Genomic DNA, 27136 nt, shown 5'->3' with positions numbered 1-27136 from the left:
CCTCCCAGGTTCAGGCCATTCTCCTGCCTCAGCCTCCCGAGTAGCTGGGACTACAGGTGCCCACCACCACGCCCGGCTAATTTTTTGTATTTTTAGTAGAGATGGGGTTTCACCATTTTAGCCAGGATGGTCTCAATCTCCTGACCTCGTGATCCACCCGCCTCGGCCTCCCAAAGTGCTGGTATTACAGGCGTGAGCCACTGCGCCCAGTGAGACGGGGTTTCTCCGTGTTGGTCAGGCTGGTCTCCAATTTCCGACGTCAGGTGATCCGCCTGCCTCGGCCTCCAAAATGCTGGGATTACAGGCGTGAGCCACTGCGACCCGTGTATTACTCTTTCTGTGTTGCAATTCCCCTGTCTTGATAAATCGGTTCTGTCTAAGCAGCAGGCACAGTGAACCCACTGGGCAGTTACAACAGGGTTGTATGTAACTGGGTTACAGGGTTGTAACAGGGTTGCTGCTGTAATGGCCCAGTGGGTTCACCTTGCCTGTTGCCTAGACAGAGCTGATTTATCAAGATGGAAATTGAAATAGAAAAATAGTAATTAACGCAGAGCCGCTGTGCAGGAGACTAGAGTTTTTGTTGTTGTTGTTGTTGTTTTGAGACGGAGTCTCGCTCTGTCGCCCAGGCTGGAGTGCCATGGCGCGATCTCGGCTTACTGCAAGCTCCGCCTCGGCCTCCCAAAGTGCTGGGATTACAAGCCTGAGCCACTGCACGTGGCCTAGAGTTTTATTTTTACTCAAATCAGTTTCCCAGAGCATTCAGGGATCAAAGTTGGGTTTTTTTGTTTTTTTTGAGACGGAGTCTCGGTCTGTCGCCCAGGCTGGAGTGCAGTGGCGCCATCTCTGCTCACTGCAAGCTCTGCCTCCTGGGTTCACGCCATTCTCCTGCCTCAGCCTCCCGAGTAGCTGGGACCACAGGCGCCTGCCACCACACCTGGCTAATTTTTTGTATTTTTAGTAGAGACGGGGTTTCACCGTGTTAGCCAGAATGGTCTTGATCTCCTGACCTCGTGATCCGCCCGCCTTGGCCTCCCAAAGTGCTGGGATTACAGGCGTGAGCCACGGCGCCCAGACAGGGATCAAAGTTTTTAAGGATAATTTGGCAGGTTGGGGAAGGCCAGTGAGTGAAGAGTGCTGACTGGTTGGGTGGGAGATGAAATCACAGGGAGTTGAAGCTGTCCTCTTGCGCTGAGTCAGTTCCTGGGTTCGGGGGGAGGGGGCACAAGATCACATAGCCAGTTTATCCATCTGGTGGTGCCAGCTGATCCATCAAGTGCAGGGTCTGCAACATATCTCAAGCACCGATCTTAGGTGCAGTTTAGGGAGCGTCAGAATCTTGTAGCCTGCAGCTGTAATTTCTAATCTAAACCATAATTTCTAACCTTGTGGCTGATTTGTTAGTCCTACAAAGGCAGTCCAGTCCCCAGGCAAGAAGGAAGTTTGTTTTGGGAAAAGGCTGTCATGATTTTTGTTTTAAACTTCAAATTGTAAACTAAGTTCCTCCCAAAGTTAGTTCAGCCTATATCCAGGAATGAACAAGGACAGCTTGGAGGTTAGAAACAACATGGATTTGGGTAGGTCAGATCGCTTTCAGTGTCTCAGTTATAATTTTGCAATGGTGGGTTCACTGTGACAATCTTGAGGGACTTCCCACAGAACCCTCAGTTATTGAAGCCCAAAGCCTCAGAAATGGCGAGGAAGAAGGGGAGGGGTGTTGCGCGGTCAAACTCCACACGGTCTTAGCCGACCTCCGCCGCTTTTCCTAGAACGTCTCATCTCTATGGTCGACGGCGTTCAGATTCCGGGGCAGACTAAGTTGTTCTTCCGGGGTGACTGCCTCTTCCAGGGCGGGCGGTGTGGTGCACGCGTTGCTGTGTTTCAACTCCCTCAGGGCCTGTGTTGCCGCACTCTCTGCTGCTATGAGCTTCCTCAAAAGTTTCCCGCCGCCTGGGCCGGCGGAGGGGCTCCTGCGGCAGCAGCCAGACACTGAGGCTGTGCTGAACGGGAAGGGCCTCGGCACTGGTACCCTTTACATCGCTGAGAGGTAGGGTTCCTGGTCCCCAGCGCCGGCCTCCTGCGCGCCGCCCTCCTCCTTGCTGGAGCAGGCGGTGCGAAGGAGCCGGGCAAGGGGCAGGCTGGAGGCCTGCTGGGAGCGGGGACTCGTGCCCGAGACGCCTCAGGGATACCTGTACCGGGTGGAAGGTTCGATTTTTCTAGTACTCCTTCGGAGTCTTCCATTCTCTGTTTTCTCCGGCCAGAATTTCCCCTCATGGATTGTGCTGTTTTTTTTTTTCCTCTTTCTTTTTTTCTCTCTGTCTTTCTCTCTTTTTTTTTCTTCTTTTCTTTCTTTCTTTTCTTTTTTTTTTTTTTTTTTTTTCGCCTGTTTACTGGAGGTCTTGCCCGTGCGTTGCCCTTAACGCACGGTCTGGTTTTAAGCGTTTGAAGTGTGCCTGTCTTCCGGATGAACAGATGCAGGAGATGTTCCCCTCTCTGGGATACGTAGTTTCAGAGCCGACTGTGGAGGCCTTTTAAAGTTTGGTTACACGATATAGATTTTCTTCTGTAGGGATAGTTAGGAGAGGAACACCCTTAACTCGACACAGACAGGGGTCATATGCAGAGGGACCAGACTCCCGTTTTGGGGTCCTGGAAGGAATTGCCCTTTTATTTGGCCACCTGGAGCACTTTTGTATTTTGACAGTCAGATAGATCTACCATAAATATTGTGGTTGTAGAACTGAGGTCCCTGTTTCCTTGACATGCAGTTCTCTTTATTTTGAAGCCTGTAATGACACATTGAATCTTTCCTGCTCTTCAGATATGTGTTGCTTTCCCTTTTGCTCCATCACTTGTCTACAGCCAGAGAAAATTCTTTACTTTTAAGAGCTCATGTGATTACTTTGGAACCACCTGTAAAATCCAGGATAATCTCCCTATGTTACTGTTGACTGGTAACCTTAATTACGTTTGTGAAGTCCCTTTTGCTGTGTAATATAACATATTCACACGCATGACACCAGAAAGTGAAGGTCGTGGGGGCCAAAATTCTGCCTACCACAGAATCCAGAGCACAAAAACTGTAAAGAACCGCTGCTTTAAAGGGAAATTTAGACATTGAGGAAGGTTTAGGCTTTAGGCCAGAAACTGAGATAGGACATATGGATGGGAGGAAAAGCAAGATTGAGGTGAGAGTCAGATAATGAGTTTGGTCAGGACACGTGTGGAGTAGTTGTACATATGAGTGTGTGTTGGGCCGGACGCGGTGGCTCACACCTGTAATCCCAGCACTTTGGGAGGCTGAGGCAGGCAGGTTGCTTGAGCCCAGGAGTTTGAGATCAGCCTGGGCAACATGGCGAAACCCAGTCTCTACAAAAAATACAAAAATTAGCCAGGCATGGTGGCGGCCTGTAGTCCTAGCTACTCAGGAAACTGAGGTGGGAGGATCACCTGAGCCCAGGAGATCGAGACTGCGGTGAGCCGTGATTGTGCCCCTGCACTCCAGCCTGCGTGACGGAGTCCCTGTCTCAAAAAAAAAAAAAAGAATGTGTGTCTTGGGAAAGTGGTATTAAAGAGAGATGTTTGGAGGTGGTTAAAGTGTTAGTGTATACTCATGGAAATGGATTAGATATTTCAGAAGAGAAGAGGACCAAGTGTAGAATCCTAGGGATACGCCTACGGGTGGGTCATGGAAGAAGAGACTTGAGAAAGGAGGAAGGAGCAGTCAAAACAAAATGTGAAGAGCATATATTGAGTATTGACAAGGAAATCTTTGATAATTGGGGAAAGCAGTTTCTTTGAAGTGGTGGAAGATGGAGCACAGATACATTCCTAGTTCCCAGGCGTTCCTTTTTTATTCATGACATTTCTGTATGTTGACACTTCTTTCAATATTATAACTCGTTTTGAGGGACAGTCCTGTATTGGTTTTTGCACTTAGAAAAATTTCAAACCTAAGATCCAGTGCAGTGGCTCACGCCTGTAATACCGGCACTTTGGGAGGCTGAGGCAGGTGGATCACCTGATGACAGGAGTTCAAGACCAGCCTGGCCAACAATGTGAAACCCTGTCTCTACTAAAATACAAAAATTAGCCGGGTGTGGTGGCGTGCACCTGTAATCCCAGCTACTTGGGAGGCTGAGGCAGGAGAATCTCTTGAACCTGAGAGGTGGAGGTTGTAGTAAGTCGAGATCATGCCATTGCACTCCAGCCTGGGCGACAGAGTGAGACTGTCTCAAAAAAAAAAAAAAGAAAAATTTCAAACCTAAAGAAAAGTTTTAAGTGTTATACTACCCATACACCCTTCACAAAGATTTATTAATTAACATTTTGCCATGTTTATGTCTCTGTTTTTCTTTTTTTTCTGAGCCATTTGAGAATTGCAGACATGTTTTCCATTTCCTGTTCAGAACAAGGACATTATCTTGTATAACCACAATACAATTCTCATACTAAGGAAGTATAACTCTTTAAGTTCTTATCAGCTTTTAAAAAATTCTTAGCCTGGGCAAGGTGGCTTACGCCTGTAATCGCAGCACTTTGGAAGGCCAAGGTGAGCAGATCGCTTGAGTCCAGGAGTTCTTGACCAGCCTGGACAACATGACAAAACCCCATCTCTGCAGAGAATACAGAAAATGCAGAAATTAGCCGGTCGTGGTTGCACGTGCCTGTAGTCGCAGCTACTATTGGGGGTCTGAGGTGGGAGGATTACTTGAGCCTGGGAAGTTGAGGCTGCAGTGAGCTGTGATCATACCACTGCATTCCAGCCTGGGTGACAGAGTGAAACCTTGTCTCTTAAAAAAATTAAACATTATTTGTTTCAGCTTTTCACAAACAAATCTCTTATGTTTCTTCTTTAAGTTTTTTTTTTTTTTTTTTTTTTTGAGACGGAGTCTTGTTCTCTCGCCCAGGCTGGAGTGCAGTGGTGCCACCTTGGCTCACTGCAAGCTCCACCTCCCAGGTTCAAACAATTCTCCTGCCTCAGCCTCCTGAGTAGCTGGGACTACAGATGTGCTCCATCACGCCCAGCTAATTTTTGTATTTTTAGTAGAGACGGGGTTTCACCATGTTGGCCAGGCTGGTCTTGAACTCCTGACCTCATGATCCACCCGCCTCGGCCTCCCAAAGTGCTGGGATTACAGGTGTGAGCCACCGTGCCCGGCCAAAATAATTTTTTTTTGTGTGAAACATAAATACACACACATACTGTATACGTATATATACAGTCCAGCAGTTCTTCATCTGAGAGAGTGAGGGAGAATGCCCAGAGATAACAAAGCTGGAGAAGGAGAGAGTCATGTTCATGAGTTTGGCTTACAGCCTTTAGGGCTTTGGTGAAACTATTTAGTTTGAGGCAGAGAGGGACAGCAACAGATTAGGTTTGGCTGGACTTGATTTAGTCTCTCAGATTTGTGTTGAAAGATTTAGAATCTCTGGCTTATTTCAGAGCTTAGTTTTTTATAGGAAGTTGAATTTTTTTTTTTTTTGAGATGAAGTTTCACTCTTGTTGCCCAGGCTGGAATGCAATGGTGCAATCTTGGCTCACCACAACCTCTGCCTCCCGAGTTCAAGCGATTCTTTTGCCTCACGCTCTCGAGTAGCTGGGATTACAGGCATGCGCCACCATGCCCGGCTAATTTTGTATTTTTAGCAGAGACGGGATTTCTCCATGTTGGTCAGACTTGTCTCAAACTCCCGACCTCAGATGATCCATCCGCCTCGGCCTCCCAAGATGCTGGGATTATAGGCATTAGCCACTGCACCCGGCCAGGAAGTTGAATTTTTATCCAAATAAGGAAGATACAGAGGCATGAATAATATAAAATAGACAGTTTAAAACAGGTAAAATAAAATAGGTAATCAAATTAAAATTAGGTAATTTAAACTTAATTTTTTTTTTGTATCTCATTCCAAAATTAATCTTAAACCAAATTAATCTTAAACCAAATAATTAAGTTAACCCAAATTCAAGACCTCTCTTAGCTTCCTGTCCTGTTTTTCATCCCATGCTGGGAATAAAGGACACTGACCATACTTGTGCAAAAGCATTTGAATTCAGCAAAACATTTTCTCTACATGTTTACTTGGTTTCTAATTCTTCTTGTCTTTCCCTTTTGACTCACGGTTTCTTTGGAACTGGGTATGATTAATTAAATATTTTAGAAGAATTTCTTCTAGAATATATACAAAGAGTAAATGCAAATCAGAATTTAATTATCAGACAAAACAGTTATATATATATATATATATATATATTTTTTTTTTTTTTTTTTGAGACGGAGTCTTGCTCTGTCCCCCAGGCTGGAGTGCAGTGGCACCATCTTGGCTCACTGCAAGCTCCGCCTCCCGGGTTCATGCCATTCTCCTGCCTCAGCCTCCCGAGTAGCTGGGACTACAGGTGCCTGCCAACATGCCTGGCTAATTTTTTGTATTTTTAGTAGAGACGGGGTTTCACTGTGTTAGCCAGGATGGTCTCGATCTCCTGACCTCGTGATCTGCCCGCCTCGGCCTCCCAAAGTGCTGGGATTACAGGCGTGAGCCACCGCGCCTGGCCCAGTGAAATCTTTTACGTTTCTCTACAGCACCTTGAAAGTTAGAACTTGAATCCTTTGAGTAGATTTATTACAATCATCCCAGCAAACTTTAATGGCAGAATGTCTGGTCTATTTCATCATGGCCTCTGCTAGAATTAGCAAATCTGGTGGTGGTACAACAAATAATTCATGTGCAATAGGATTTAGTTTGTTGTTAATAGGTATTTGTTAAAATTAAAATTGCCAGATTAAATGAATGTACTGTCAAATCTCTTTTTTTTTTTTTTTTTTGAGATGGAGTCTCCCCCTGTTGCCCAGGCTAGAGTGTGGTAGCGTGATCTTGGTTCACTGCAACCTCCGCCTCCTGGATTCAACCAATTCTCCTGCCTCAGCCTCCCAAGTAGCTGGGATTACAGGTGTCTGCCACCACACCCAGCTAATTTTCGTATTTTTAATAGAGACAGGGTTTCGCCATGTTGGTAGGCTGGTCTGGAACTCCTGACCTCAGGTGATCCATCCACCTCAGCCTCCCAAAATGCTCCCAAAATTATAGGCATGATCCACCACTCTCGGCCTATAATGTCAAATCTTTTTTAACATAGTAACGTGCTGTTGGAAAAAATAAGTTGTCGAAAGTAAGTTGTTTTCCCATTTAAAAATATCTGTGAATATTAATATATGATTTGCATTTGTAAATCTGAAAAAGTAAAATACAGAAACCTAGGGTTTATTTTCTTTTTTTATTTTAAAAAAAGAATTTAATGATTAGAATAAGTGTTTTTAAGTGTGGAACTTGGCTTCTGTCCTATTGAATGCATAATCCCAGTTCATGTAAAAGATTATGAGAGTTCCATAGCAAATGCTGTGCAGAGGAGCATTTGTATTCTCTCTGCACTAGTAAGGAATTACAGAGTTATTATTATGACTTTTAAAAGTAAAGGCCATAATTTGATAGGCACTCATTCTATGTTTAGGTTTCAGTTTTTCCATGTCCTCATTGAGTCATTCAAGTTTTATGGCTCTGGATATTTGAAATTATTTTGGACACCCAAATTTGGAATGTTTCTTTCTGAATTGTGATAACGCCAGAAAATTTTTGAGATCAGAAAAGGGCAGTTTATTTGCTTTAAAATAATATAGCTTTTGTAGGGGACTCATGATACTTGGGCATTATTTCATCTCCACATTAAGAGGAAAGCAGTGGACAGGAAAGATGCATACAGCACATAACCTCATTACATAATACAATGTTTCTTTGGAACCAGTAGGAATTAGTTGTTCTGGAAAACAATTTGTAGAGGTTTTATCACTTTTAGCTCTTTAAGATTTATCACTTTTAGGCCAGGCGCAGTGGCTCACGCCTGTAATCCTGGCACTTTGGGAGGCCAAGATGGCAGATCACCTGAGGTCGGGAGTTTGAGACCAGCCTGGCTGTCATGGGAAAACCCCATCTCTACTAAAAATACAAAAATTAGCAAGGCGTGGTGCCACACGCCTGTAATCCTAGCTACTTGCGAGGCTGAGGCAGGAGAATCGCCTGAACCCTGGAGGTGGAGATTGCAGTGAGCCAAGATCATGCTACTGCACTCCAGCCGGGGTGACAGAGCAATACTTCATCTCAAAAACACAAAGATTTATCACTTATAAGCTTCCTAGTTTTCCTTTACTTTTTTTTTTTTTTTTTAAATAAGAATGTTGGATGGAAATCTTTCCATATGACAGTGCATATATTCTTACTTTTGCCTTTTTAAAGTATACAATTACGGGCAGGGCAGGGTGGCTCACGCCTGTAATCCCAGCACTTTGGGAGGCTGAGGCTGGTGGATCATGAGGTCAGGAGATCCAGACCATCCTGGCTAACACGGTGAAACCCCATCTCTACTAAAAATACAAAAAATTAGCTGGGCGTGGTGGCAGGTGCCTGTAGTCCCAGCTACTCGGGAGGCTGAGGCAAGAGAATGGTGTGAACCCAGGAGGCGGAGCTTGCAGTGAGCCGAGATGGAGATTGGGCCACTGCACTCCAGCCTGGGCAACAGACCGAGACTCTGTCTCAAAAAAAAAAAAAAAGTATACAATTACGTAAGTTTTAGTATATTTACAGAGTTGTATAGTTATCACCACAATCTAATAATCTGCCTTTGTTTTTGGTAATGCTTTTGGTAACTAAGGGTCATGTGGTTAGACATTTATTTCATTTAGGAGAACTGAGGTGTAAAGTTCATCCTCCCCTTCCACTGAACATGAGTGATCTCAGACTGTCACACTGTCATTGTTCCTGCTCAAGGCAGTCCTAGATTCTCCTGTTTTACTTTTGTTTTTGCTTGGTTAGAAATTAGACAGCCAGGCTTGTTAAAATTGTATAGAATATAAAATGATACGGGGGTCTTACTTCATTAACTTTTTTTTTTTTTTTTTTTTTGAGACGGAGTCTTGCTCTGTCGCCCAGGCTGGAGTGCAGTGGCGCAATCTCGGCTCACTGCAAACTCCACCTCCCGGGTTCACGCCATTCTCCTGCCTCAGCCTCTCCGAGTAGCTGGGACTACAGGCGCCCACCACCACGCCCGGCTAATTTTTTGTATTTTTAGTAGAGACGGGGTTTCACCGTGGTCTCGATCTCCTGACCTCGTGATCCGCCCGCCTCGGCCTCCCAAAGTGCTGGGATTACAAGCGTGAGCCACTGTGCCCGGCCTTACTTCATTAACTTTTAAAAATAATTCATATAGCATACAGTTTAACCATTTAAACATACAATTCAGTAGTTTTTAGTCTGTTTACAGAATTGTGCGATTATCACCACAATTTTAGAATATTTTCTTTACCCCAAAAAGAACCTGGTACCCATTAGCAGACATTCCCTATTTCCTTCTAGCCCTAGGCAACCACTATATTGCATTAACATTTTTTTTTTTGACTTCTTCAGGATTTTTTACTTTTTTTCTGCTGAGTGGTACAGCTCCAGATGGATGAAGTATTATCAGAAAATTAGCTAGCCTCTACTGAAAGCTCAACATACTGATTTTGGTGGTGTGTTTCCTTTGTTCCACCAATAAAATATTTGCATTTGACCACATTTGAGGGAAAACTAGACCTATCTTTTCTGTGGCTTTCTCTTAAAGACATTGAATAAATGAAAGGCTTCAGGGAATCTGTCTCTCGAGGTAATAATTATTTCCTGACTTGCGGTGAGTGTGATTACAGCCATTTCATATATATGTCTTTTAGTGTAGGATTCATGGAGAAATGCATGATTACCAAGGATTTATTGCATACTTAACTCCTGAGCTCTTTGTTAACGGTTTTGAAGAATGTTAAATAAAGGAATGTGACGAGTTCTGCTGTCCAATAGTTCACATTCCATAAGGGCACATATAAGACTCATTACCACAGAGTTAAGTGCTAAAATTTGCAAGTCAGAAAAAGAAGAGATCTTTATGGACTGGTGTAGTTGAAAGGAGGCCTCATGGAAGAGAGGAGGATTTGCAAAAGCAAAGAGGGTATTTGAAGACGTACCAAAAAAGAGTAAGCATGAAAGTCATAGAAACATACATGTGACTGAAGAAAATGGAATTTCAAGTCTGTTTGAATTTATAGCTAGAGGGAAGGAGACTGTAACAGAACTGATCTTAAAGAAAACTCAGTTTCCACTACTGAATTTTCTTATTTTATGAACGTTTCTAAAAAAGTAAACTTGAGTTTGTTTATATGCGTAAAGGTGTCCAAGCTGAACTTTTATATACTTTGTGGTCTTACATGAGGATTTACTTTCTAAAAATAGTCTACTTAAAACATGTTTTTCAGCCGCCTGTCTTGGTTAGATGGCTCTGGATTAGGATTCTCACTGGAATACCCCACCATTAGTTTACATGCATTATCCAGGGACCGAAGTGACTGTCTAGGAGAGCATTTGTATGTTATGGTGAATGCCAAATTTGAAGGTATGTATGGTGTAATTTAATCTAATGCCTCCTTTGATAGCAAATTATATTTTAAAAAAGAGTCTTTGAGGCCAGGCGCGGTGGCTCATGCCTGTAATCCCAGCACTCTGGGAGGCCGAGACAGGTGGATCATGAGGTCAGGAGATCGAGACCATCCTGGCTAATACAGTGAAACCTCGTCTCTACTAAAAAATACAAAAAATTAGCCACGCGTGGTGGCGGGTGCCTGTAGTCCCAGCTACTCGGGAGGCTGAGGCAGGAGAATGGCGTGAACCTGGGAGGTGGAGCTTGTAGTGAGCTGAGATCATGCCACTGCACTCCAGCCTGGGCGACAAAGCGAGACTCCGTCTAAAAAAAAAAAAAAGAAGAAAAAAAAGAGTCTTTGATAATAATCAATGTAACATTGAGGGCATCGACTCATTTTGGATATTAGTTTATTAAGCAAAATTTCAGCACAGCAACTTGGACACTTGAAGTTTTCATAATGGATGTTCATGTGTGTCTGTATCTCTATATTTGCACTTAGAATTCTTCATTTATTATGGATGTGTATTTCTAGCTTTTCCTCTAAAGTTTCACTGTTTATTTTGCCTTTCTCTTTTTAAAAGGCACCCTTAGGGGCTTGGATCAGTATACCCTGTGCTTCTCAGAATTTAAGTTAGAACTGTTTTGTTTTGTTACAATAGTGGTTCTCAGTGGTTGTAGGGGGGATATATTTTCCATGGGCCTCCACCAACCTCACCGTTCCCCCACATTTGGCAGTGACATTTTGGTTGAAAGAGGAAGGGTATTATTGGCGTCTAGCAGTTAGATGCCAAGGATGCTATTATTATACTAAATATTCTATGCACAGATGGTCCCCCACAACAAAGAATTATTCCATCCAAATGTCAGTAGTGCCAAGGTTGAGAAACTGTAGGATATAAAGATTCTCAAGTTTTGCTTTGGGATAATTGCAAAGACTTGTAAAAATCTAGTGAAGATGCTTATGTTTAAAATAATGGGTTGCTTTTCTTTGAAGTAGTGTGTAAGAGACAATCCCATGAGGTTACCTATAAGGCTATTGCTCTTTCAAATTGGGATTTTAATATGGTTTCAGATATAATATGATCATTTATATTCAGTTGTGACACTATTTAGTAATTCTTAGGACTTTTGGCAAGCCCTGCCTCATTAAGTGGTAATGACTGATTCAGCTATCTGAAAATATTTTTGTTATAAGATGTCAAATTCTTGCCATTGGAAAAGTTTCAGACATTTAAAAATCTGGTGAAGTTTGAAAAAGTGGATGAGGAAAAGTAAAAGGCTGTTAACCTTGGGGTATAGAAGTGTAGTAAGACTTCCTAATAAGGCATTTGGCACAAACTTTACTCTCCATCTAAGTAAATGCAACTGTGATTTTATAACCAAGAATATTATGTGTCATGTTTAGTTTAAAGCATTCATTCATTTGCAGAAATGCGAAACCTTACTCTTGTCAGTCAGCTCCAAATGCTGGTGTGAAATGGCCCTAAATAGTGACGGCCATTGGAGGTGGGAAAGGTACATGCCAAGAGAAAGGCTTAGGAAATAGCATTTAATAAATACTAGCCTAAGGGCAAAAGCACATTGAATAAGAAAACTCTGTCATTAGGCCGGGCACAGTGGCTCACAGCTGTAATCCCAGCACTTTGGGAGGCCAAGGCGGGCAGATCACAAGGTCAAGAGATTGAGACCATCCTGGCCAACATGGTGAAACCCTGTCTCTACTAAAAATACAAAAATGAGCTGTGCGTGGTGATGGGCGCCTATAATCCCAGCTACTCGGGAGGCTGAGACGTGAGAATCGCTTGAACCCGGGAGGTGGAGGTTGCAGTGAGCTGAGATCATGCCACTGCACTCCAGCCTGGGCAACAGAGCAAAACTGTGTCGGAAAAAAAAAAAAAAAAAGTAAAAACTCTGTCATTAACTTGCTAGGCAAGTCATTTGCATTTGTTTAAAATGCAAATGCTGTGAGTCCTAAACTAGGAAAAAGCAGTTCAGGAGGTTTTAGGGTGTGTGTTTTAAATATGTGCTCTATAATCATACAGAGTCTATATGATTGATTGTAATTGATATGATTATGATTAATCCTTTCTTAGTAAGATATGCAGGATTTCCTGTCTTACTAGAAATTAGTACTTTTCTGGGTCACATTTATTTCACTAATTCTCCAGTTCCTTTTATTTTTTTTTTGAGACGGAGTCTTGCTCTGTCTTCAGGTTGGAGTGCGGTGACGCCATCTCAACTCACTGCAACCTCCGCCTCCTGGGTTCAAGCGATTCCCCTGCCTCAGCCTCCCGAGTAGCTGGGACTACAGGCGCCTGCCACCACGCCCAGCTAATTTTTTTTTTTTTTTTGTATTTTAGTAGAGACGGGGTTTCACTATGTTAGCCAGGATGCTGTCCATCTCCTGACCTCATGATCCACCCACCTCAGCCTCCCAAAGTACTGGGATTACAGGCGTAAGCCACCTCACCTGGCCCTCCAGTTCTTTTTATCTTAAACTCTTCTCATAAATTACATGTGCTTGAATCATATTTTCCCAGCCTTTGTTCCTTGCATTCTGATTGTCCAAGCTCCAAGTTTTTTTTTCCTCTTTGGCGTACCTCTGTAAATTTTTAAAATGACCATCAGGGCTGGGCGTGGTGGCTCACACCTGTAATCCCAGCACTTTGGGGAGGCCGAGGCGGGCGGATCACGAGGTCAGGAGATCAAGACCATTCTGGCTAACACGGTGAAACCCCATGTCTACTAAAAAAATACAAAAAAATTAGCCAGGTGTGGTGGCGGGCGCCTGTAATCCCAGATACTCAGGAGGCTGAGACAGGAGAATGGGGTGAACCTGGGAGGCAGAGCTTGCACTGAGCCTAGATGGCGCCACTTTAGTCCAGCCTGGGCAACAGAGCGAGACTCTGTCTCAAAAAAAAAAAATGACCATCAGGACCGGACACAGTGGCTCACATCTGTAATCCCAGCATTTTTTTTTTGAGATGGAGTCTCACCCTGTCACCCAGGCTGGAGTGCGATACTGTGATCTTGGCTCACTGCAACCTCCACCTCCCGGGTTCAAATTATTCTCCTGCCTCAACCTCCCGAGTAGCTGGGATTATAGGCGCCTGCCACCACGCCTGGCTAATTTTTGTATTTTTAGTAGAGACGGTTTCACCATGTTGGCCAGGCTGGTCTCAAACTCCTGACCTCATGATCTGCCCACCTCGGCCTCCCAAAGTGCTGGGATTACAGGCATGAGCCACTGTGCCCAGCCACAATCCCAGCATTTTGAATGGCCAAGACAGGAGGATCACTTGAGCCCAGGAGTTTGAGACCAGCCTGGGCAACATCTTAAGACCCCATCTCAAAAAAACAAAAGTTAGCAGGGTGTGGTGGCAAGTGCCTGTAATCCTAGCTGCTTAGTAGGCTGAGGTGGGAGGATCGCTTGAGCCTGAGAGGGCAAAGGTGTCCAGTCTGGGTAACAAAACCAGTCCCAGTCTCAGAAAAAAAAAGATGACCCTTAGCTCATTGTTGATGAGATTAGATTATCTTAAAAACAACCTTAAAAATTCATTCCCGGCGAGGCGAGGAGGGAGCACTTTGGGAGGCGGAGGTGGGTGGATCTCGAGGTCAGGAGATCGAGGCAAGGCTTTTCTAGGATGCTCACTGGATAAATAATCAGGATTTTTCAACCATAATTGGAAATAAATTTGTCAACCATAATTGGAAATTAAAATTGAATTGCAATATTCAGATTTTCAATACACTTCATTTTTTTTAGTCAAATAATGACATTAAAAGGATATTTTTATTTTCCAGAAGAATCAAAAGAACCTGTTGCTGATGAAGAAGAGGAAGACAGTGATGATGATGTTGAACCTATTACTGAATTTAGATTTGTGCCTAGTGATAAATCAGCACGTGAGTGTTCTACAGTATTGATTCTTCCCCTTTTACATACCAAGCATTCCCAATTGACACACACACATACACACACACACACCTCTCACCTTTACCACCATTACCTCCATTCTATTGCTTTTTCTTCATTTTAGCATTGGTAATATCATTAAGGACCAAATACCTATTAATATCAAAGGTTGTGACTGTAGTGAGGATATTGTAGACACTTTGTCATCTGGGTATATTTTGTGAATGGACTCTGGTTAGTTTTACTGATTGGTGCTGTTGACTTAATCTCACCTGCTGGATGGCAGAGGAGTTACGGCAGTTTTAAAGTGGAAGATCTCAGGATGGCTGGAAAGAGCCCTATCAGCTGAGAGCAGTCTTCACCCTTCACCCTGATGCCAGCAGTCTTACCAGGACTCTGACCCTTTTTTCTTGGAAAATCCCACGAGCCATAAAGAGATCACAATAATCTCTCATAATGAATTCTTATTATTTTATGACTTGTCCTTTGCTTCAGCTGCTTTCAAGACTGATCTTACAATTTGGCAGGTTTTGTAAATACTGTGGCCTTTTGTGTACCCATTAAATTTATTTGCACTGATGGTTACTTTTATTATAAAAAAAGATTGGTTACAGTTTAATTTCTTTGTTCAGTGGAGGCAATGTTCACTGCAATGTGCGAATGCCAGGCCTTGCATCCAGATCCTGAGGATGAGGATTCAGATGACTACGATGGAGAAGAATATGATGTGGAAGCACATGGTTAGTGAAATGGATTTTAAAGTGGTTTTTTTTGTTTGTTTAGTGTTTCATTTTAAGCTTTTATTTGTATTAAGGGTAGAGGATTATAGTTCTTTATATGTCTGTAAAGTATGCAGTATGGTAAGATTGTTATTATGATTATCATTATGATTATGATTATTATTATTTTTTTTGAGTTGGAGTTTTTGCTCTTGTTGCCCAGGCTGGAGTGCGATGGTGTGGTCTCGGCTCACCACAACCTCCGCCTCCTAGGTTCAAGCGATTCTCCTGCCTCAGCCTTCCAAGTAGCTGGGATTACAGGCATGCGCCACCGCGCCAGGCTAATTTTGTATTTTTAGTAGGGACGGGGTTTCTCCTTGTTGGTCAGGCTGGTCTTGAACTCCTGACCTCAGGTGATCCGCCTGCCTCGGCCTCCCAAAGTGCTGGGATTACAGGTGTGAGCCACTGTGCCTGGCCGGTAAGATTATTATTAAAATAGAATGACACGGTAGAACACTTTATGCCAAAGCCTTTTGCAACAGACAAATTTTTGAGGGTAAGAAATAGAGATCGTTAGGGGGAAGTATGGTTAAGTTGAGCATATGGAAGGAAAGAAAATGGTAGATAGGCAAGTGGATGGTCAGGAAAGTCTTCTAAGCTGAGGCAGCTGCCCCCAGAGCACAAGCTTCTCTCTCTACACCTTGAGAACCTGGATCATTTATATTGTTTTATTATTACTATTACTATTTTGCAGCAGGGTCTCACTCTGATGCCCAGGCTGGTGTGCAGTGGCGTGATTTCTGCTCGCTGCAACCTTTGCCTGCTGGGCTTAAATGATTCTCCCAGCTCAGCCTCTTGAGTAGCTGGGACTGCAGGCTTGCGCCACCATGCCTGGCTAATTTTTGTATATTTTTTATAGAGACTGGGCTTTGCCATATTGCCCAAGCTGGTCTCCAACTGCTGGGCCCAAGCAATCCTCTGGCCTTGGCCTCGCAGAATGCTGGGATTACAGGCATGAGCCACCGGGCCTGGCCTGCATCTTTATTTAACATGTTCCTTCAAACAGCTCACTGTCAAGGTCATTTCTTTTTCTCAGAACCATACTTCATTTATTTAAGAACTCTTTCCGATTGCCTCCTCCAGACCAGAATGCAGTCACTAGTGTGATAAGAGTCTTTACAGCTTGAAGTGCCTGCTGTTCTCTTTTCTTTTCCCTACTGGTCTTATGTACACCAATCTGGGTGTCCAAAGCCCTTTCCTTCATAGGTACCCACTTCCTGGCCTGAGGTAAACACATTTATGGGATTCTCCATCACATACCTAAATATATCCAAATATATCCTTATCTTTCTGAGATTTTTTGAGTGATTTAAAATTTTTTATCCTTTTTGTATGTTCGAGAATTTCTAATTTTTTTTTTTTTTTTTAAACAGGGTTTAGCTCTGTTGCCCAGGCTGGAATACAGTGGTACCATCACCACCCACTGCAGCCTTGAGCCACTGGACCAAAGCTGTCCCACCCCAGTGTCCCGATTAGCTGAGATTGCAGGTGCACACCACTGCACCCGGCTAATTAAAAAAACATTTTTTTGGAGAGATGAAGTCTTACTATGTTGCCCAGGCTGATCTTGAACTCCTGGGCTCAAGCAGTCCTCCCACCTCGGCCTCCCAAAGTGCTGGAATTACAAACGTCAGCCACTGCACCTGGCCCTGATTTTTTTAAAGAAAGGAGCATGTTTTTTAATCAGAAAACATTTTCATTATACAAATTAATATCAAATTAATTTGTGCTCACTTGTAAAATTCCCACTCAGGATAATGTAGGACTCTCTGACCTTAGGAACACACTTTTTTTTCTAGTTCCTGGACATGGGATTCTTTGGGAATTGTTTACTGGCTTGTTATCTCTTTTAATAACCCTAGAGAGTAGGGACATCTTTGTACTTCTGTCTTCAGCAGTAGCCTATATATGTGTACAAATAAATGTTGAAAAGTATCTTCCTGGAAGCCTGTTTGGACTGCATGTTATCTTCAGCAGATTCTTTTTTTTTTTTTTTTCCAAGACAAGGTCTTGCTCTGTTGCCCAGGCTGGAGTACAATGGCATGATCTCGGCTCGCTGCGACCTCCACCTCTGGGGTTCAAGCAATTCTCCTGCCTCAGCCTCCTGAGTAGCTGGGACCACAGGCGCATGCCACCACACCTGGCTAATTTTTGTATTTTTAGTAGAGATAGGGTTTCACCATGTTACAGGCCAGGCGGGCGGCAGATACATTATTGATTCCATTTTGTTTTTTCTAATTGTTGTATTTAAAGTTTTCTGTTTGTTTAGAACAAGGACAGGGGGACATCCCTACGTTTTACACCTATGAAGAAGGATTATCCCATCTAACAGCAGAAGGCCAAGCCACACTGGAGAGATTAGAAGGAATGCTTTCTCAGTCTGTGAGCAGCCAGTATAATATGGCTGGGGTCAGGACAGAAGATTCAGTAAGAGATTATGAAGGTGAGTGTCCTTTTGCAGTGTGAACAGTCAGATGAGCACTTGGGCAATAAGTTATGGATAGTCAATAGAAGTTAATTAAATAACTAAGAGAAAGAATTGACTCTCTATAGTATAGGAAGCAGATACAGAATTACATAGTGTGGGAAAGCTTATGTCATTTGTTTTTAGTGATTTTTCTTTCCTCATTACCAAAATAGTCTTTGTTCATAGTCAAAAAAATTTGTTTAATGTGCGCAGGCAAAGTAGAAGTGAAAAAGAAACAAGCGTAATTCTAACTGAGAGATACCCACTATTAATTTACTGTTGCATCTCTGTATTAGTTTGCTAGGGCTATTATAACAAAGTGTCATATAGGCTGGGTGGCTCAAACAATAGAATTTTATTGTCTCATAGTTTTGGAGGCCAGAAGTCCATGATAGGTTATCTCTGAGGGCTGTCAATTCAGGCATCTCTTCAGGTATACACACACCTACCAAAGCAAGAGAGAGATTTTAAGAAATTGGCCCACGTGACTGAAGGCTGGCAAGTCCAAAATCTGCAGGGTAAACTGGCAGACTGGAGACCCAGAGAAGAGTTGCTGTTGCATTCTGCTGCCTCAGAAGTTCTGCTGGCAGAATTTTTTCTTGCTCAGGGGAGGTGAGCCTTTTTCCTGTTGAGGCCTCCAGCTGATTAAATGAGACCCACGACACTGTGCAGGATAATCTGCTTCACCCAGTTTTCACCAGTTTATAAGGCTAATCTCATCTAAAAAATAACCTCCACAGAAACATCTAGAATAATGTTTGACCAACTATCTGGACACTGTTGCCTAGCCAAGTTGATACATAAATTTAACTATCACACTCTTCTTTTTTTTTTTTAAGACGGAGTTTCGCTCTTGTTGCTGAGGCTGGAGTGCAACGGCATGATCTTGGCTCACTACAACCTCTGCCTCCTGGGTTCAAGCGATTCTCCTGCCTCAGCCTCCCGAATAGCTGGGGTTACTGGCGCCTGCCACCACTCCCAGCTAATTTTTGTATTTTTAGTAGAGACAAGGTTCCACCATGTTGGCTTAAAGTATGCACAGGCAAAGAAGAGGTAGAAAAAAATAAATATAATTCTGAGAGGCATTTACTATTAATTTTCTGTTGCATATCCTTTCAGTCTTGTGTCCTTTTGTGTGTGTATATACACTGATTCTGTGTGTGTGTGTGTGTGTGTGTGTATGTTTCAGACAGAGTCTTGCTCTGTCGTCCAGGCCAGAGTACAATAACGTGACCTCGGCTTACTGCAACCTCTGCCTCCCAGGTTCAAGTGATTCTCCCATCTCAACCTCCCGACTAGCTGGGATTACCCACTACTATCATGCCTGGCTAATTTTTGTATTTTTGTAGAGACGGGGTTTCACCATGTTGGCCAGGCTGGTCTCGAACTCCTGACCTCAGGTGATCCACCTGCCTCGGCCTCCCAAAGTGTTGGGATTACAGGCGTGAGCCACTGCACCCAGCCATGATTCTGTCTTATTTATTTATTTATTTAAGACGGAGTCTCACTCTGTTGCCCAGGCTGGAGTGCAGTGGCATGATCTTGGCTTACTTCAACCTCCACCTCCTGGGTTTAAGAGATTCCTCTGCCTCAGCCTCCCAAGTAGTTGGGATTACAGGCATGCGCCACCATGCCTGGCTAATTTTTGTATTTTAGTAGAGGCGGGGTTTCACCATGTTGGCCAGGCTGGTCTCGAACTCCTGACCTCAGGTGATCTGCCCACCTTGGCCTCCGCCTTCCTGGTTCAAGCCATTCTCCTGCCTCAGCCTTCCAAGTAGCTGGGATTATAAGTGCCTGCCACCACACCCGGGTAATTTTTTTGTATTTTTAGTAGAGATTTTGCCATGGGGTTTCACCATGTTGGCCAGGCTGGTCTGAAACTCCTGACCTCAGGTGATCCACTCACCTTGGCCTCCCAAAGTGCTGGGATTACAGGTGTGAGCCACTGTGCCTGGCCAAGACAACTCTTTCCATGGGGCTTGTATTAGTCTGTTTTCACACTGCTGATAAAGACATACCCAAGACTGGGCAATTAGCAAAAGAAAGAGGTTTCATTGGACTTACAGTTCCATATGGCTGGGGAAACCTCACAATCGTGGTGGAAGACGAGGAGCAAGTCACATCTTACATGGAAGGCAGCAAGCAAAAAGAGCTTTTGCAGGAAAACTCCTCCTTATATAACCATCAGATCTAATGAAACTTACTCATTATTATGAGAACAGCACAGGAAAGACCTGCTCCCATAATTCAGTTACCTCCCACCAGGTCCCTCCCACAACACGTGGGAATTCAAGATGAAATTGGGTAGGGGCACAGCCAAGCCATATCAGGGCTCTTGTTTTTTTTCTCTTGTTCCCTCGCCACCTTTTATTTAATGAGATGACAAAAACGGAGAAATAAGCAAAAAGCTTGCTGTACTGATTTTTGTCTCCTGAATTATGTTGTAAGCTTTGTGAGGATAGGGCTGTATACCTTAAAAAGCCTAACAGTAAATACTTAGATCTGTAAAGGGTGAATAATTGATACTGCATTTGAAAGTTCCTACATAGAGTTATTTTAGTATTGAGGTTGAGAATTTACACAGTTAGTGTCGCAGACTGATTTTGATGTGGCCTAAATCCCCAGGTAGCATTTTCTTTCTCAGTTTGTCCCTTCAGACTTTTCCAAAAAGAGGAAAAAACAATTCTTACCAGCAGAGGGCACTAGCTTCCTTCTCGTAGAAGTTATAAGTTGAATCTACCTGTCTGAAGTGTTCATAGGGATTGCTCAGTAGTTAATTTTTTTGTTTAGATGGGATGGAGGTGGATACCACACCAACAGTTGCTGGACAGTTTGAGGATGCAGATGTTGATCACTGAAAATGATTTATGCAGTTTAAGGTGAGTAGTTCATTTTCTCTCTTGTAGCTGAACATGAAAATCATATGAAATGATTACTTTCTATTTTTTTTTAATTCTTTTTTGAGACAGGGTCTTACTCTGTCACCCAGGCTAGAGTGCAAGTGGCATGATCCTAGCTCATTACAGCCTTGAACTCAAGCAATCCACCTGCCTCACCCTCCCAAATAGCTGGGACTGTAGGCACATGCTACCACACCCAGCTTATTTTAAAATTTTTCGTAGAGACAAGGTCTCACATGTTGTCCAGGCTGGTCTCAAACTCCTGGCCTCAAATGATTCTCCCTCCTTGGCATCCGAAAGTACTGGGATTACAGCTGTGAGCCACTGCATCTGGCTTATTTCTTTTTCCTTCTTTAAAAAAATTTTTCTTTTAAACCTCAGATTGTTCCTGACAATTTATTTGCTACTCCATTATTCTGAGAAATATATTGTCCTTTGCCAGCCTAAGTATTTCAACTATATGTTAGAGAATAACTGAAGGTCATGTTCATATCATACAGAGCTAGAACTGGTATTTTTTTTTTTTTTTTTGAGACGGAGTTTTGCTCTTGTTGCCCAGGCTGGAGTGCAATGGCACGATGTCGGCTCACCGCAACCTCCGCCTCCCGGGTTCAAGCGATTCTCCTGCCTCAGCCCCCCGAGAAGCTGGGATTACAGGCACGTACCACCACGCCCGGCTAATTTTGTATTTTCAGTAGAGATGAGGTTTCTCCATGTTGGTCAGGCTGGTCTCAAACTCCCAACCTCAGGTGATCCACGCACCTCGGCCTCCCAAAGTGCTGGGATTACAGGCGTGAGCCACTGCGTCCGGCCTTAGAACTAGTAATTGTAGTAGTCCTTTATAAGCTGTTGTTAAATTGTTGTCCCTGTTTCCCCACTACAACTTCCTCCTACCTTATAGCATTGTTTTCTTGAATACTGGCTATCCTCCAGGCTTTGAGATGCTCTTGCTATCCTCCTTTTATTTTACTAAAGCATATAGTAATAGCATGGTAAGATTTATATGTTTTGACTTGACTCTGCTACCACTATCAGTCATCCAGTTAAGTTATAAGATCCTTTGTTATTCCCTGCAATGAGAAATATTTCAGAATTCCTTCTCTTTTCTTCTGATACAGATTTTAGTTCTGAACCTAGTTCTGTAATCATTGGCTTTTCTCCAGTTACAAGTTTTAATTCCTTTACCCCTGTTCTATTTCATTTCAGAAACCAGCCTTTTAAAGTTCCAGTTAGCTTCTAAGTTACTGCCATTGTGAAAACTGTATAACATTGCTTCTTACACTGACCATGAATTGTGATACTGGACCTCTGCTTTCTTCTCACATCCTCCCAGTGGAACTATCAGAAAATAACCTCTTAGAGTTTTATGATTTATATTTTCCCTTAAATACTTAATTTTAATTTCCACATTTACTTTTGTCAGTGGTAGCCATACAGTCTAAAATCAGCAATGTCTCCTCTGTTAAAATCATGTGTTCACGTCACTGGAGCTCTGTTAACTTTGATTTTTAGCTCTCACAGTTCCAATTGTCAGTAACTTCACTGTTCTACTTCATGGGAAATCCTTTGGTATCAACTTAAGTCTCCTTTCCTTATTTCTCATCACATTATAGCATATTAATTTTTTCAGTTCAGTGATAATTGTTTAGTAACTGTTTTATTGCAATTAGAAAACAGATTTTTGGGTCTTTGGGCTTTCACATATTTCTTTTGAAGAATAGACTGTACAGAGAACATCGGCCACTCTATTATTAATCAGAATCATGAGAAACTCATTTGGTATGTCACTAACAGTTAAACAAATGGGATGTTACTGCAGTCCTTGGCAAGAATTCTTAGGATTCTTTTTAATGGTGAAATAGCCACAAACTTTTTAATGAGCTTTGTTTTCTGTTAATTTTATCCTAGAGCTCAGAGGCAGAGGATTATTTTATTCATAATGGTTTTTCTTTTTTTTCTTTTTTTTTTTTTTTGAGATGGAATCTCGCTCTGTCGCCCACGCTGGAGTTCAGTGCCGTGATCTTGGCTCACTGCAACCTCTGCCTCCTGGGTTCAAGTGATTCTCCTGCCTCAGTCTCCTGAGTAGCTGGAACTACAGACCCATGCCACCACGCCTGGCTAATTTTTGTATTTTTAGTAGAGAGAGGGTTTCACCATGTTGGCCAGGATGGTCTTGATCTTTTGACCTCGTGATCCACCTGCCTTGGCCTCTCAAAGTGCTGGGATTACAGGCATGAGCCACCGCACCCTGTTTATAATGTATAAACGTTATATATAATGTTTATACATATTCTTCATCTGGATAATTGATCTGAATTCCAAACAATGTCTGTACATTTTTTTTTTTTTATTTTGACACGGGAGTCTCTCTCTGTTGCCTAGGCTGGTGTGCAGTGGCGCAATCTTGGTTCATTGCAACCTCTGCCTCCCGGGTTCAAGCGATTCTCCTGCCTCAGCCTCCTGAATAGCTGGGATTACAGGTGCCCACCATCACACCCGGCTAATTTATTTATTTATTTTTTTTTTGAGACGGAGTTTCGCTCTTGTTGCCCAGGCCGGAGTGCAATGGTGCAATCTCGGCTCACCGAATCCTCTGCCCCACCCCGGGTTCAAGCGATTCTCCTGCCTCAGCCTCCCGAGTAGCTGGGATTACAGGCATGTGCTACCACGCCTGGCTAATTTTGTAATTTTAGTAGAGACGGGGTTTCTCTGTGTTTGGTCAGGCTGGTCTTGAACTCCCGACCTCAGGTTATCCGCCTGCCTCGGCCTCCCAAAGTGCTGGGATTACAGGTGTGAGCCACCGCACCTGGCCCTAATTTTGTATTTTTAATAGGGACAAGGTTTCACCATGTTGGCCAGGCTGGTCTCAAATTCCTGACCTCAGGTGACCCAACCACCTTGGCCTCCCAAAATGCTGGGATTACAGGCGTGAGCCACCACACCTGGCTGTGTAAATTTTTAATCATTTAAAATTGTACATGCTTTAAAAGAATGAATAAGGAATAAATAATTAAGAGTAGTTTATGCAACCGTTAATAATTTCAGGATAACGGAACTAGGACTTCTCAATGCACGAGGTGGGGTGGAGACGGCACATTAATGGTGGAATCACAACTCTGCCACATACTTGTGTACACCTTTGGACAAGGCATATAACTTATTTAATCCTCACTTCCCCCATCTGTAAAATGGGGAGGATAATACCTACCTTGCAGGGTTGTTGCAGAGGCTGAGATAAAATGTACCTAAGTCCCCTGGCACTCGTGACTAGGCATTCAATAAGTAGTAGCTATTATTATTATTACTATTGTAAACACTGTAAACCTTTTGTTTTTCAGATTCTGCTCCTAACCGTAGGAGAGAACTTGGTGCCTCTTCCACTCTGGAGTGAAGTTAATGAAAGTCTTTTTCCTTTTCCAAAACCCAACCTGAACCAGTTCTTTCTTGAGACAGACTATACTGAGACAACAAGTTGTCACCAGCAGAAGATAGATAATATGACCTTTATTAACTTGACGAATTAACTTAACCGAGAGGGTATTTGTAGTTTATTATTTACCCCAAAACTTTCTGTGTCTGGGTACCCTCTGAGTACGCCTATAATTCCTACCTTGACTGTGTGCATCATTTGTAAGCTAGCAGATCCATGTGGTGAAAATGCACAGGAGCTTGGTGTAGGTAGACTGGGGGGGAAAGAGAGAGCTCCTTTTGCCATGTTTTACCAGTCTGCTGTTATAACCTCTTAGGTTGTATCCTTTAATTTCCAGCCTTTTAGGTTAGTTTCTATAACAGAACAAGTGAGTCTGGGATGAAGTCCTCAAAGTACTTCAAATGGTAATTGTTTTGTTTTTGTAATAGCTTAACAAATAAACCTAGGTTTTCTATATTACTTGCTCTCATTCTTGACTAAAATCATTAATGAGAAATGTTTTTTAAAAAATAATGCTGGCAAATATGAGAATTTTGTTGGCTTTATTTTTGTTTACTTGTTGAGAAGATGAACATGAAATTAATAAGAAAATAGAGTTACAGCTTCTGGCAAGTATTTAGTAAGGCAAAGATTTAACACATTTCAGGGGATTTCTGCCACTTCCTTTTAGATCAGCAGTAATTTCTTATATTTATCAACTCTCAATTTTTAGTTTTCATAGATACCTGGGTATTATAAGGCTGATTTGTGATTACTGATTTATACTTGGACTTTTGATATCATTATGTGTCCTTAAAAATAAGGTTATACAAGCTAACCTTCTTACCAGAATCACATGGCTAATTAGTGACTAAACCGATGTTTGGTACCACTCAGCCCAGTGTTCATTTCAGCACTGTCACTTGGTTTCCCTCATCTTGCAAGGTAGACTGAAAAAAAAACTAATTTTCCTTTTTCTAACCAGACTCTCAGAATTTCTGAGTCTGTTAACAATAGGCAAGTAAAACAGCCAGTTGAAATGGAAACTAAAATTTACTGAGACCTCTGTACCAGCCACTGTCCTGAGTTCTTTATTATGTATTATAATATTCTTAATTATCTTATGAGATACACTTTTATCCCACTTTGTAATTGAGGAAACTGAGTTATAGAGAGAGGCAAAATAACTTGCTTAAGGTCATGTAGATAGTGAATTGTGATTTTTGAGCCTGTGCTTTAAAACATCATACAGCCTTACCACCTACCAGCAGCAGAAAGCACGCACACTCTCCCCACTGCTGCAGGGTTTCAGTGTTAACATTTCAATGGCCAGTACAAGAGCTTCCCAAGTTTCTCTGCTACCCATCTGAGCAACACCCATAATTCTATCCTAGAAGTTTGTCCATTCTTCAGTAAGCAGTCAGGACATTCTCACAGGCTAATATTAGAAATTCCATTTGAGTTCCTTTTAAAAGGAACAAATTTGTAATTGTGACTTTCCATGATGAAGCATAAATTGCTCTGATAGCAAAATGTCGAGAAGATTCAGAGTGTACTCGGTTTGTTGTTGATGTTGCTGTGGTCAGTGCAATATGCAAAAAGGCAGGAGACCAAAGCATGTGGGCACCTCTCTGGGCTTATTTCCTCATTAGACTAAGTGACTTTCAAAGATTGAGCTGTAACATTCACTAAATAGTTAGAACCGTAGCATTGAGAAAATGGAAGCTGAGAAAAAAGAGCAGGTCAGGCTTTTAAAAGATAAAATTTATAATGATCAGCCAGACAATATTTATTGATTTCATTTGAGCCTAATTTTAGGGTTGCTGGAATTGTTTTCTTTGTGTGTTCCTGATGTAGAGACACTTAAAGGTACATAGACATTTCCCTTCCAAAATGTAAGTCATCTAAATGTTCCTAAAAGTTAGGGTTAGTGGTTCTCTGTTTTAGGTTCTATCATTTAAAAAATGTATTCATTAAGATATGGTCCCAACCGGACGTGGTGGCTCACACCTGTAATCCCAGCACTTTGGGAGGCTGAGGTGGGCAGATCACTTGAGGTCAGGAGTTTGAGACCAGCCTGGCCAATATGGTGAAACCCCGTCTCTACTGAAAATACAAAAATTAGCCAGGCATGGTGGTGGGCACCTGTAATCCCAGCTACTCAGGAGGCTGAGGCACAAGAATCGCTTGAACCCAGGAGGCAGAGGTTGCAGTGAGCTGAGGCCATAAGCTTGTTTAAATCTTTATAGGGGCTGGGCACGGTGGCTCATGCCTATAATCTCAGCACTTTGGGAGGCTGAGGTGGGTGGATCACCTGAGGTCAGGAGTTCCAGACCAGCCTGGCCAACATGGTGAAACCCTGTCTCTACAAAAATACAAAAAATTAGCTGGGTATGGTGATGGGGCACCTCTAATCCCAGCTACTTGGGAGGCTGAGGCAGGAGACTCCCTTGAACCCGGGAGGCGGATGTTGCAGTGAGCTGAGGTCACACCGTTGCACTCCAGCCTGGGCATCAAGAGCAAAACTCCATCTCAAAAAACAAACCAAAAAAGGTTATGTGGTTATGTATTTTTGAGGTTCTGTTAGGAGCTTTCTCAATATTGGTAAAGGTGAGAGATTATGTGCAGATGATCATAATATACAGGTTGAGTGTTCCTAATCTGAAATCTGAAATTCCCCAAAATCTGAAACTTTTTTGAGTGCTAACATGATGCTCAAAGGAACTGCTCATTGGGGCATTTTGGATTAGGGATGCTTAACCAGTGTAATGTGAATTATTCCAAAATTTTAAAAACATTCCAAAATCTGAAATACTTTTGATCCCAATAATTTTGCTTAAGGGATATTCAATTTGTATAGTCCTTTACTTTTAGAAGAAGACAGGTATGATTACTTACTGCTCAGAGATAATAGATATTTAGATGCAATTTATCTGCAGGATTTCAGATGGGTTCACTATTATATACCTGATTATCATGCAGATCCTGTTTTAAAAGTATAGAATGGATGAATCCATATCTGGGACTCATCTTTTGTGACCAATAACTGAATTCTAAGCATTGTCTCTCATGGGGATCCTCATAGAATTGTTGCCATCCCTTTATGAAGGAGCTGGAACATATTTTCACTAACATCTCACTCTGTTCATGTTTACATAAGTAAAATCAGT

The 27136-nt window shown here is 42.6% G+C and overlaps 1 protein-coding gene across 2 annotated transcripts; it reads left to right on the top strand.

Moving 5' to 3' along the window:
- Window positions 1-1838: 1838 nt before the first annotated feature.
- Window positions 1839-24086, top strand: CLNS1A (chloride nucleotide-sensitive channel 1A). 2 transcript variants are annotated; one of them, XM_032166999.2, is made up of 7 exons: window positions 1839-2047; window positions 10332-10468; window positions 14300-14401; window positions 15044-15151; window positions 17460-17633; window positions 20448-20536; window positions 23896-24086. In XM_032166999.2, the coding sequence occupies exons 1-6, from the start codon at window positions 1923-1925 to the stop codon at window positions 20513-20515; spliced, it is 714 nt and encodes a 237-aa protein (XP_032022890.1). In that variant the 5' UTR covers window positions 1839-1922; the 3' UTR covers window positions 20516-20536; window positions 23896-24086. The 2 variants fall into 2 exon arrangements, with proteins under 2 accessions (XP_032022890.1, XP_058302748.1); XM_058446765.1 differs by lacking the exon at window positions 23896-24086 and adding an exon at window positions 21117-23857.
- Window positions 24087-27136: the final 3050 nt, after the last annotated feature.

The sequence above is a fragment of the Hylobates moloch genome, unplaced genomic scaffold (assembly GCF_009828535.3).
Source record: "Hylobates moloch isolate HMO894 unplaced genomic scaffold, HMol_V3 SCAFFOLD_11, whole genome shotgun sequence".
NCBI classification, from domain to species: domain Eukaryota; kingdom Metazoa; phylum Chordata; class Mammalia; order Primates; family Hylobatidae; genus Hylobates; species Hylobates moloch.
The sequence above is the reverse complement of the archived record's forward strand: the minus strand, read 5'-3'. Positions and strand labels throughout refer to the sequence as shown.

What these genes read in the sequence shown, in the direction of transcription:
- CLNS1A (XM_032166999.2), top strand. Translation starts at nt 1,923, where the DNA reads ATGAGCTTCCTCAAAAGTTTCCCGCCGCCTGGGCCGGCGGAGGGGCTC. An exon ending in GCCTAGTGATAAATCAGCAC is followed by an intron (nt 14,402 to 15,043) that starts GTGAGTGTTCTA and finishes TTCTTTGTTCAG; the next exon opens with TGGAGGCAATGTTCACTGCA. An exon ending in TTCAGTAAGAGATTATGAAG is followed by an intron (nt 17,634 to 20,447) that starts GTGAGTGTCCTT and finishes TTTTTTGTTTAG; the next exon opens with ATGGGATGGAGGTGGATACC.